Source organism: Podarcis filfolensis (genome assembly GCF_964270895.1).
Source record: "Podarcis filfolensis genome assembly, chromosome: 5".
NCBI lineage: Eukaryota > Metazoa > Chordata > Lepidosauria > Squamata > Lacertidae > Podarcis > Podarcis filfolensis.
The window spans coordinates 19,425,269-19,438,343 of NC_139608.1; the positions used below are offsets into that span (position 1 = coordinate 19,425,269).

The 13,075-nt window shown below is 35.1% G+C and overlaps 1 protein-coding gene across 3 annotated transcripts in view; it reads right to left on the minus strand.

Annotated features, from left to right (window-relative positions):
* SMC4 (structural maintenance of chromosomes 4) overlaps positions 1-13,075 on the minus strand; it is a 37,591-nt gene that overhangs the window by 21,955 nt on the left and 2,561 nt on the right. For 2 of the 3 annotated variants that reach the window (XM_083613086.1, XM_083613085.1), the window contains exons 3-6: positions 12,330-12,508; positions 11,582-11,773; positions 9,509-9,685; positions 315-479 (exon numbers count right to left, since the gene is read on the minus strand). In XM_083613086.1, coding sequence (XP_083469212.1) covers positions 315-479; positions 9,509-9,685; positions 11,582-11,773; positions 12,330-12,508 — 713 coding nt within the window. The remainder of the gene's footprint in view (positions 1-314; positions 480-9,508; positions 9,686-11,581; positions 11,774-12,329; positions 12,509-13,075) is intronic. The other variant, XM_083613087.1, reaches the window with a different exon arrangement.

Genomic DNA, 13,075 nt, shown 5'->3' on the forward strand with positions numbered 1-13,075 from the left:
TTTCCTCCACTGTAGGAAAAGCTGTATTTTTAAATGACCCCAAGGATGGAAGACTGACTAGGCTATAGGAATCAATGGGCAATCCAGAATTTTAATGTAGTTTGAATTGTGTGTCTCCCTCTTCCCACAAAGAAACACAGCCTAATGAGGACTGAGCACATTCAGTGGCCACAGAATACTGAAAGCTGGTGAGTAAGAGCTGAAGAGGGGAATAAAATGGAATGGCTGGAATCCTGAAGAGCAGCACTCCACACAATACTTATTTTATTTTATTCTATACTTTAAAAACAACAATTAGTAATCCAAAGTCTTACCTTCTCACCCCTCTGTTCATTTAATATTTCAACTTTTCGACATAATATTTGAATGGGCTCTTTTAATCGTTCTGATCCTATAATGTCTTCTAAATATTCAAGCATGCCTTCATCATGTACATTCTGCCCTTTTGGTTTCATCATCGCTATTTGTTCAACTTCCCCCTAAAAGATGATTTGGTAACAATTTTGTAAGACCTCTATTCAAAACCACAAATGTAGTTGTTCCTAGCTACAAGTGTGACAACAATAAGGAATGAGTACAATTAATATGTTTGTCATTTGAGATCTTAAATAGGGAAAATTCACAAAACTCTTGAGTTAATGGCATTTTCACTGAAGCATATGTGATTTTTTTCTGCAGGCCGAGATCCCTATTTATTTTTATCCCATCCACAGGCGCCTCAGGCAGCAAACAGTATATACCTACAATTACAGTATCATAACAGAGGTATAATAAATTATTAGGAGGAAGCTGCAGCAAATGGGGACTGGAAAGGGGCCCACAAGGATTAAGGGAAATAGGTCCTTTCCTTCTCTTTCTAGATGTCAGAGAGAAGAAAGCATATCTGCCAACCTCCTCTCCTAATGTGGAGTGCAGAACCTCATGTCAAGGGGAAAGACTTCAACCAGCCAGAGGGTGCAGGTGGAACAGGAGGAGTGCTGGATCTGGAGAAAGGTGGTCTTGTCACCATCCCTTTCTGGGTGGGATCAGATGCACCTGCCTAGTTGAAGCATGCATGTTATGCACAACAGATTCTGAGAGTGAGTTTCTCACAGCCAATCTCCTACTGTCTTGTCTTTAATAGCTTGGCAGGAGAGATGTGCCAACTGTTGGGACATCTTTGTAGTTTCTGTTCAGTTATGAACTTTTCACCTTTCTTATGTACCACAAAATAATGACTTCTGGCTCTTGTGCTTGCTGTTGAGCCTATATTACTATTAACCCGAATAAATATATTTTCCTTCCAGTGGTTCTGTTTGAAGAAGGGAGCCTGAAAATATCTGGCTAACAAAGATAAAGTGGGCAAACTGTTTAATGCCTAAGGCCATGCTAAACCTTTATCATGACTGGTCAGGCCACACATAACAGCCACTCCTTACACAACAGTAACAGTTTGCAATTTGATATTACTCTAGTTGAGTCTGATGTTAGACTAGAATTAGTAACTATTACAATGGTTGGTTAAAAAATAATTGGGTAAGTAATTTCAGCAATGAAACTGGGCATATGCAATGAAAGTGGGACAAAAAAGAAAGAAAAAGGAAGTGAAGTGCAAGTTGAACCAAGTTGCATATTTTAGTCTGTCCAAAGGCTAGTAAAATTCCAGGAGAGAAGATTCTGTTCTATAACCTTTTAGTACTGAAAATCAGTCAACCCATCTAGGAACTGTAGTTCAGAATCCTCAGAGAACAGCAAAATAGCAGTGGACATCATTTCTCCATCAGCTTCATTCACATGCCAAGGATGGGTGGATAAAGTCTTTTAGTTTTTAAAATTCATTGTAACAGAGAGTTTTAAACTTTGAGCTTTATTTTTTAAAAAAGACCATCTGAACATAGCATGAACATATGAACTACACTTACAATATATTGAGCTTCTATCAAACAGAGGTTCTCTTATATAAAAATAAAAATGGTAGAATATTCACCTTTTTAAAAAGGAAAAGTATTCTAAATATAGCCCAAGAGCACACTTACATTTATTATTGTGGGGTTGAACTGAGACACTAAGCTTCAGGAAAAATCATCTAGTAACTCATCAGAATCAAGAGTCCACCTGCGAAATGACAAAACTACCTGAGCTCTACAACCTGTTCTCTACTGAAACCATGAGTATTAGCTAATACCAACCAACAAATTTTGTATCCAACTCATAGAAATTGAAAGACACTGAATCCAGCACTTTTTTAAAATAAAATTCTGGGCACTTGAATACAAAGTATAGACAAAGAAAAGATCCAGATTTTAAAATAAAATACACTTACGTATGCAATTCATTTCCAGCCACTCTCTCAGTGCAGCTCAAGTCATACACAAACAGTAATTTATTTATTAAAACATATGATGTACAATTTTCTAAAATAAATACACTATTATTTATGCAATACATAAATGTGGACCCAACTTAGCTGAAAATCAGTATTTTAATTATTATATAAAGAAATCAGTAAGGATTTTAGATATGTTATATTAGAAGTGCAAACAGAAAACCCTGGTAAAAATTATCCACAATGGGGACTTTCACCTGACATTATTTTAATATTTCATTAAGTGTTAAATAGCTTTTTTTCACTACTCCTCTGACAGGGACTTGTTGATTTCAGCTGGCAAAGGTATTTGCATTTTTGCACTATAAAAACAAATTACTGCATGCATAACACTGTTATAATCACCTCAAACATCGATATAATCATTAAAATAAAGAGCTACCATTTACACAATGATTTTACTAATATGGATACTACTTCTAGTTTTAAAAAAAATAAAGTTATGTTTTATTAAAAAAGGAAACAATGACCAAAGAATAATTTAATAAACCATACATGACTGTATTTTTGCATGGATTTTATTCTTTAACTTCTATATTTTATTTTGATTTGGTATATGTGTGTGTGCATGTGTACGTGTACGCATATGCGCGCGCGCGCATGCGCGCGCGCACACACACACACACACACACAGTGAGCAAAGAAATCCTTAATACTCACTTTCACTATTTTTAAAATACAGAGAGAAGGGGGGGGGAACCATGACACAACCCTCAGATTCAACAGAAAAACGCTTCTCTGGGTAACCAATACAAACCAAATAAGTTTTACTGAAATATTACTGAATACTGCTTTTTAACATTCTGGATATCATGTTCTTTGAAATGCAAATCAAACAGGTTGTTTTAAAATCATTATTTTTGCTATTTTATTAGTCACTTTACTCAAGTGATTCAAAGAAACTTACAGATACAATAAAAATATTAACACCAGTTACAATATATTTTAAAATGTGTAGACACTCCACAGTGCAGTATTTTAGGCTGCAAACCTATACCCAGTTTCCTCAGAATAAGCCTCAACTGAATTAAGTAGGACTTGCTTTTGAGTAGCCATGTATAGAACTGCACTGTTAAAAATATATTTGCTTTCACTGGGAGACTTAAGAAAGTGCTCGATACTTTCATTGAAATAAAGCATGTTAGTATGACTTGACTATGCTTAAACTGCACAAGCTCCAATATGCCTTTATAGTAATTTTGAGAAGGAAACAATGAAAGCAACCACTATCCCACATAAATGATTAAGAGATCTGTTGATAGACTTGTAAGAGCTATCCATTACAGTCTCTGTACTTTATGTTCAAAAAATAAATGAAAGTGTAATAGTCGATGGGAACAATATTTTACTGCTTGTGTAATTTTTTTAAATGAGGCATACAAGCTACTTGCAAATTGTCAGGAAAACTCAAGTTTTTGTTGTTGCTGCAATTATGCAACTGTGGCAGATTTTTCTTAAGTTTTGTTTGGTTTCAGTAATAGATGTTAGCATACATCATACAAAATAAAAACTCACCACATCCAAAACCAAAAATCCTCTACTTTTAAATTATACCATAAACATGCAATATTTTTGAAATTGATCTGAGTACACCCCAACATACTTCAAAGTTTTATCTTTTACCAGTTTTAAGAAATTAGGTTGTTGTTAAAAGCTGCATTGTGTACAAAGTAAATTCAATTTGTGATCTGCAGATTTAGGAACTTGTGTGATTTTAAAGTAAGAATAATGGCATATTTTTTTCAAAAATCCTAGCAGAGTAATACTACAAATAACTGGTATAAGTATACATTGAAGCTAAACTTATAAAATTGTGTGGTGGTGTTTAGCAAATACATTTGAGCCTCATCCAATTAAATGTTAAGCATTTTTTAGGTGTCACTGATTTCTATGGGGGAAAGTTTAACTAACTATAAGAACCAGGGAATTAAAATGATGAATTTGGCCGAATCATGCAACTTTAAAGTTGTTCTTTCTATTAAAATGCAAACAATAAAAAATATTTTCAAAGTTTTCAAACCTAAGATGATTTTCAAGAAAAAAATGCATTTAAAATGTAATCAGAATATTATTAAAATTATTTGTAAAATTTACTACACATTTTAAAATTGATTATTTTTAGCTGAGCAAGGATGCTGCAGATTAACTGCTAACAACATTTTTCCTTCAAGTATCATGGGTAGTAGAAAACTAAAATATAACTTTAGTTATAGTATAAACTTATCTTTTTATATAAACTGGGAAAGAAAAGATGAATATAATACAAGTATCTTAAGACAAACTTAAATTATAATAAAACTGACAGTCGCATCCAAGACTCACTGAAGTAAATGGAACCAAGTTAGCTATAAGCTAGAATCCAGAACCCTCTCCATATAGATCATGTGACACAGTACCAAACAGTTTTGTGTATAAAACTGCTATTCTATGTGAAGTAAGAACCATGAGAAAAAACAACTAGCTGCTGAGGTCAAGAACTATAATTACATCTTTACATTCACATATTTTGGCTGGGATCCAAAGGATTGCTTGCAGATTTTTTTTCAGGCACACCTAAACTCTGATATACTTCACACCCGCTGAACATGGAGGGGGCAGTTAACAGTGAGCTTCAACATTAAGTGAACAGCTGCACATGGTAGAAGAATAGGCAATCCTTCTCCCAGTGGAAGCCCTTTCCACTTATGCATGGGGATCTCTGGATTCTAGCTAAAATTTATTATGAGTCCAAAACTGGTAGCCAAAGACTAGCAAGTCATAGCAGATGCCATACCCACAGGGGTCATCTTGTGCATTAAACGTATGCTGCTTGTTTAAGATTCATAGAATCATTTCTGTGGCTCACCACTTGTGCAACATGGTCAGCCTCCACCCTTTACTGCCCCATACAAAAAAGTCCCATGGGGTCCTCTGGAGCATCAGTCCACAGCTGGGAAAGCAAGTTAGCTAGAAAGTAAAGTTAGTGATACCCACCCCACATGCAGGAACAGAAACCTCCATTGATCTATTTTGGGTTCTGTCATCTGCAATGAATGTCCATGTAGAACCAGGCCAATTTAGTTTGCTGCCTGAAGTGGAGTCCAAATGGGCTAAGTATCCTGATAGGCCAACACATTAAAAACAGCCCCTTTTTAGATCTCTACCTACCAACCACACATGAAAATTAGTTTTGCATGAGATGGACAAATACTATTCGACTATAAACCTATCCTTCTGAGCCACATTGCCATTTAGTACCATTTAACCTGCAAGTAAAGGTTCTTGCTCAGTTTCTTTGAAGGTATACAGAATGGCACTGAGGAAAAAATTCCATAGCTTAAAATAAAAAAATACTAACCAATTCTTTGGTATATTGTGCATCATTAACTTCTAGTTACCACACTACTACAGTGTGGCACAAAATTTTGAGAAAAGAGTAAGTTATTAGTTAAATAAACAATGCTTCATATAACTTTTTTCTGAGAGATAGGCCCTGAAATCCTATGATCCCTGAAGAAGAGTCCCAGGGACTATAGCAGTGGTGTCCAAACTTTTTTCAAAGAGGGCCAGATTTGATGAAGTGAAGGGCCGTGAGGGCGGACCAAAGGGCCAACCACAGTTGTTGACCTTTTTTTAGATTGTTGAGCCACTGAAACGGACTTTGGACATGCCTGGGCTATAGGAACCACTGAAACTCCTACACTAAGTGAGAGGTACAACCTCAGAGAGGGAGCTCTGACTGGAAACCTGTGGCCTTGCCCTACCAATGTTAGAGCTCCAACATCAGTAAGGCCAAAAAGGGGGAGTGCCAGAGATAGAGCAAGGGAAGACATGGATATAAAGTCTTCCTAGTCCCTGACATGCCCCCAACTCAGGAAGAAAGCTACACTAGACCTAGAGTTAGTGTTGTCAATTTTGTTTCAGCTGTTTCCAATACAGTGATACTTCTGGTTACGTACTTAATTCGTTCCGGAGGTCCGTTTTTAACGTGAAACTGTTCTTAACCTGAAGCACCACTTTAGCTAATGGGGCCTCCTGCTGTTGCCACGCCGCCACCACGCGATTTCTGTTCTCATCCTGAAGCAAAGTTCTTAACCCAAGGTACTATTTCTGGATTAGCGGAGTCTGTAACCTGAAGCGTATGTAACCCGAGGTACCACTGTAGAAGAAAACTATAAAAAAGCCAAAATCCAGCACAAAACTGAAGATATATGAGCACAAGAGCGCTGCTCTGCTCTTACTTCTGCCCTGGCAGTGTGAGACCTGAGAGGGTGAGCAGGGCACTGGGTAAACAAGCTTGACTGCCTTCCGTTCTGCCAAACCACTACCTAAATATTTATTAATAATGGTACTATCTTCCAGATAAATATATTAGCTCTACATAGAGGTTAAAATAAGTTAGCCTATAGTTAGGTCCTTAGTGTGTAGATTGGTCTAATACGTATCTAAACTACAAATGGAAACTTGATTTAAGATTAGGAATTTTCTTAATTAAATTGTCTAGATTTAAATTCAAACCACTTGCCTTCAAATGTTCTAGAAATTACTATACAAAAAGCTTCAGAAAATCAACTTAGTTTAGTTTTGCATTTAGTTATATCCCATTTTTGAACTTGAGAGATAGAAGGAAAGAAACTAGCACAGAAATAGTACATATTATCGCTTACCAAATCAAATATAAGCAACATTTGAATTACTCAGTTGCCCAATGAAAACAATAATACCATTCAAGGATGTAGCTTGCCAACCAATCATACAGGTTATCATAAGTTAAAAAGGTATGGGTGCTTAGAAAATAATGCCTCTTTATATAATACAAATAATTCAAAGAGCTGGAATAGGGTAATAAATCTGTACATTATTTAACCTGGGGCATTAAAAAATAGGGTCTTTTAGCATATTATATAACCAATTGTGAAAACAGGTATTTATTATTTTTTGAAGGAAGTAACTATTATTAATCTTATAAAATGTGCATGTTGATGACACTCATTCATTGATTTCAACAATTCTGAGAAGCATACCTTCCCATTATGATGCATTCCCATTATGACACAATAAGTAACCAATTAAATGAAGTACATTAAAAAAAAAAAGAATGCTAAATGAAAGTTGTGCAAATATTGGAAGAATGAGCATTCATTTATCCAGCTACTATAATTCCACACAAGGTTACGGTTTCTTATTCTTAAGTATAAAACCAGTCTGATTTCTTCAAAGTTCAATGAAATTAAAATCTGATCCTGTCTGAATATGGTAAAAAAGGAAGCAACAAACAAATCTAAACAAATTCTTGTATCCAGTGCTAGAAATCCCCCAGGTGCCAGGTGTGTTTGTGACTGGCACAAATCCAATTACAACCACATAGAGATCTCTGGATGCTAGGCTGGCGACTGACATTACCTTCTGGCTGGCCTCTTCAGCTTTCTTAAGCAGGTAAGCATAAGGGCTTATTTACTGCATTTATATCCCACCTTTTTCTTCAAGCAGTACATAGTTCACCCTCCTCTAAAATTAATCCCTACAACAACCCTGGGAGATAGGCTAAGAGGCTGTGACTGGCCCAAGGTCACCCAGTGAGCTTCATGACCGAGTGGGGATTTGAACCCTGATCTCTCAGGTCGTAGTCAAACACTCTAACCACTATACCACACTGGCTTTCTAGTACTTTTGCTATGGGGCAGATATATAAATTAAACAGGTGAATAAATACAAGGAAAGCAAAAGGTCCCTTAGAAAAGGATCTGAAATATTTTCCTTGAACCTTGAATTTGTTTTATTCTGGGTTGTTTTATTTGATGTTCTAATGTGCTGAGAATTTTTCTTTAGAAGACAAAGCAGTATAGAAATGAAATTAATAATAACAAACTTCACGGGGTAGGGGTGGTGCAGAATGGCACCTAGACGTTCTGTTGTGGCAATTGTAACCAAGGTTTAAGGCGCCATCTGGCGATTAGCTTATATGAGTTTTTAACACTGCTTTTATCCATACATATATGAGACCATACCCTTTAAGCATACAGTACATGTTTACATCAGAGTGCTTGTAGGCAGAGCCCATGCTTCAAACGGCACCCATGCTTCAAACAGCACCCAGGCCACACAAGTGCCTCCAGCATATATGTCAAAGAACATTCCCAAAGCTTGCTGGCATTGTACGGAAGACCAACCCTTCCACTGCAACCTTTATAACTTCCAGTGCTTGCCCTTCTATAGTATCCTAACATTTTCTGAATGAATTCGAAATAAAATCTGTACTTTGTACTTGTTCTTAAGATTCCATGCTATCACAATAAGTTATCATTGAAGAAAAAGGTTTTGTGTATGTCAGTACTTGTACATTTAACTGAACTTAAATCTTACTTGTATTTTATATTACTATATATATAAAATTGTAACAAAAAGCTAGGTTTCTTACAAAAGTCTTTCCCTGGTGATTAGTGTGGGGATTCAGCCATAATCATGAAACAGAAAGTGGAAATTAGCAAATATCAAGTTACACCAATTTTCTCCCAGAAGAGGAATTGTTTGTGTCACATATGAACTTTTATTTAAGTAGCATGAGTAGTGAATATTTGTTGTTAAATCCAGTTATAAATGGTCCCATCATACAATATTGTGAAAATTTAAACTATTTGTAAATGATGAAATTTGATCTTTCAGAGTGCATGATTTGGATAATTTTGTATCTATTCATGCTTCTGAGGCTAGAAAGATGTCAAAGGAAAATGGCAATGTTCATTTCAACCATATACTGTAGTTAATATCTATACATTTCAGTACTGAATTAACATGGCATGTAGGACAGAAAGAAACAACAATGTTGCTTAATCCCTGCTACGCTTAAGCAGCACAATAATATTGGGGTTAAGATTATCTTCACTACACCAATATTTACGTGCTGCTAGGGCGGAACAAGTATAACAATTGTTCTACTCACTTGTCTGCCTACAACGCAAAAAAAACCCATAATACCAGAAAAGATTATTTTCCTTAAAATTCTAAAGCAGCATATAATGACTTGCATATTTACTATGACATACAAATCATGATGTGCTGCTAGAGTACTGTAAGGTTTCTGTAACACAAGACTTACTCCGATATACCTAAACTAATGTGGTTAGAAAAATAATAATTTAGTAACAATATTATTCAAAGAATTACCTGTAAAATCAAGAACCTATTATGATCTAGGTCAATTCCATGACTTCGAAGTAGAAACCCAACATCTTTAAATGTTGATTTCTTCCCACTGATATGGTACACAGAAGAATTATCTTTGTAGGCTGTTCTGGAGACATAGAAATTGCTGTTGGGAATGACTTCATAATCATCCCCTTCCTGTTTTGAAGGAAAACAAACCCAGAAAAACAATTGTTAGTTTTAAGCCATAGGTCTACCCAAGATTTCAAAATTAAATAATTTATTTTCAAAAATCTGTGATATCCTAGTTAACTCTGACATTAAAACTCATAATAAATCTTATAACATATGCACTTTATTAGTCATGCCAGCATTTTTGCTGTCAGATAATGTCTTGGAATCACAGAACCTCTCCAATTTTTCTAAATTTAGTAGGATATGATTTCAACAACAATGTGCAGACTAATATTTACTTCTGAGAAAACATGCAATCACAACACAGTTCAGTGGGATACTCCAAAATATCTGTGAATAGAATTGTAGCCTTATTTTTTTGCCTACCACCATATTGTAGAACAGATACCCTTTTCCTATCTTCTTCCTGTCAACTTGCAAAGCAGTTTCCTATCAGTTCAAAGAAGTTACTCCCAGTTTTCAGCAAAGAAAACCTTCAGTACCCAAGGTTAACCATTTTAAAGAGGCAGTTTTAAAACACTGGGAATACAGCATCTTTTTTATTAAAAAAAATCCTAAAAATATACACAAATTATTAAGCATGGACTCAAGCAGATCTTTGACAAGCCACACATACAATGTTTTAATCCATATTCAAAAAATGCAAACATATTTTTCTATGAAATTTTATCCCACAAAATATTTTTTTTAAATTGTTTGTCCTCCTAGCCTAATTCCTTGAGAGCTTAAATTTGTTCCAATGAAATTCCACAGAAAAATTACTTATGGAAAAGTGATTTATTATTTAAAAAAGCATAAATGGAAGATTAGATATGACTGTATGTGGCTGGCTTTAATGGAATATTATTTCTATTTTAGACGTGTATTAATTTAGAAGGATAGTGTTTCAATATATATTTTAAAATATTATTTTTCAGCTCATTACACCACCAATGCTGACAATTAAAAAAAACACCACACACAGCCACAACAGCACCCCCAGTTGTGTACAAAGAATCCCCCTCCTGGTTTTACTATTTGGACAGTTAACCTGGTAATGTTTTATTGAGCTAATTGGGGTTATTTTTAAAAATGCACACGGATGTGCATTTTTGTCCAATATTAACATATTACCCACACACAAATTTGAAAAGCAAGAGAAATGATTTGAATTTAGTTTAACACTAACCCTTGTATAAGGGTCTAGTGACTTCTGTTTCAGTGTATCTGAAGAAGTGTACATGCACACGAAAGCTTATACCCAGAACAAACTTAGTTGGTTCTCTAAGGTGCTACTGGACAATTTTTTAATTTTTTAATTTATTTCCCTTGTGAAAGGGGAAATATAAAAAATTTGCAAATCATGTAATTTTAAACAGATATGTAGTGTCTACAGGTTTGTAATTTATAATAAACCATACCAAAAATTAGTTTAAAAGTCAGTGTATGTTGATATTGGAAGGATGATGTCTTTAAGGTGGTCTTTCAGAGTACATTTATAGTTTACATATACACCACACACAACCCTGTATCTAGCCTGAAACATATAAAACCTTTTCAGTTCTACAGCAGTTCCTGTAATATGCTTATCTAGCTTAAACATACTTTAAACTGAAAGCAGAATAAGCTTTACATTGCCGTAAATAATATGTGCAGACAAGAATACTTTTCAAGTTAAATATACTTATGAAGCAGAAATGGAACTCCACTGCTGCAGTCCTATGCACACTTATTTGGGACTAAGCCCCAATAAACAGTGGCACCTACTTCTGAGTAAACATGCACAGAATTGGATTTTAAGTATATCAAATACCTTTCAGAACTCTAACACAGAGAACTAGAAAGGCACAATGTTTCAATAAAATGATATAGGACATTATATGATAAACTTTCCCCAACTTTAACAAAAGTAAAACATACCTTGTCAATGATCTTTTGAAAATGAACTTCTACTGTGCAACTTTGAATATCACTATGCTCATCAGAATTATGGATCAGAACTGAAAGTTTTTTGGATCTTATTTTTTGTGCTCGATAACCAAAAACAAAGAGCATAGAATCAATCACATTGGACTTTCCACTGCCATTTGGTCCAATAATGCAAGAAAAACGCTGCATAATAGAAAAAAGAAAGCACTCCACTTTAATAACCACTAGCAATTATGCTTCTTTGCGTTGTAGACAGTTTAAAATATCATTACATCTAGTGCAGGAAATTGTGAACTACTGGAAAGCTTAGTTTTTACAGCCAACGGTAAAAAGTACAACCTATTCAAAGACACCTCCTATTAGCTCAAATTTCTGAAGTTTTATGCTGTGAACTCTGCAAAATGAGCTGCACTCAGCAAGCAAAATTTTACAAAGAAACATGTTTATAATTAGCTACTTGAAGGGTATCAATATGTTTTCAAATTAACATGGACTCATATTGTATAAGTGAATTATTGATAATTATTCATAATAGAAAAAGATGCATCCTTTTCTAGCTGCTTGAATTCCACAGAAAGCAACATCTTGAAAACAGAAGTACAGACAATAGTAATTCACATTCTTTCATTTAAAGCGCCCCTATGTTACTTAGCAATCTGTAATTTTCACTTTACTAAGAGCAGCTAAGTCAAAAGAGAGTCTTACCTCAACTTAGAAGTCACTTAAAAAAGAAAGATACCTTATGAAACGGTCCTAGAATTTTCTCCCCAGCATAAGATTTGAAGTTCTGGTTTACAATGTGAGTTATCATGAGACGAGGAGCTCCAGCTTCATTGGTCATTGCTGGAGGTGGGGGAGGAGAGATGCTACTCAAAATCTCTTCTAAACTGCGATTGTCAACTACTCCGTCTGAGACTGCTAGAAATTTCCAAACAAAAGCAGAAAGACACACGAACTTAATGACTACATACACCTACAAATATTTCATCTCTGTAGTAAAAACAGAAGAATCCCCCCCTCCAGTAACACCGTTACTATACAAGAATCAACACATTTCTATCCACAGGCTGAATTACTAGGAAAAGGATCTAGAACGTTGCTTCCATTTACAAGCAAACTTATTCTACCACTAGAACTGTACTTTAAAGCCACAACATTTTCAAAGTAATATGCTGGCAGTAAGAGTCTTTCATCCATACAAATCCAAAGAAAACAACTTTTTCTACAGATTTGCATTTTCAGGCATGCTCAGAGCTTACGTACACTGTAAAGGAGGTGGTCTGAGGATCTCTGCACAATGCCCTGCAAGCTGTAATGACAGCAACAGCACTATTCCTCAAAGACAGGAAGTTTGTCACACACAGAGAAAACTGGCCACTTAGATTTCAAGAAGACGTAGAACAATTTTTTAACTCATTGAGGCAACGTTTTCTTTGAATAATTTGTTGGTGTCACTTTTCAGTTATTAACCCATTCACCAATAAA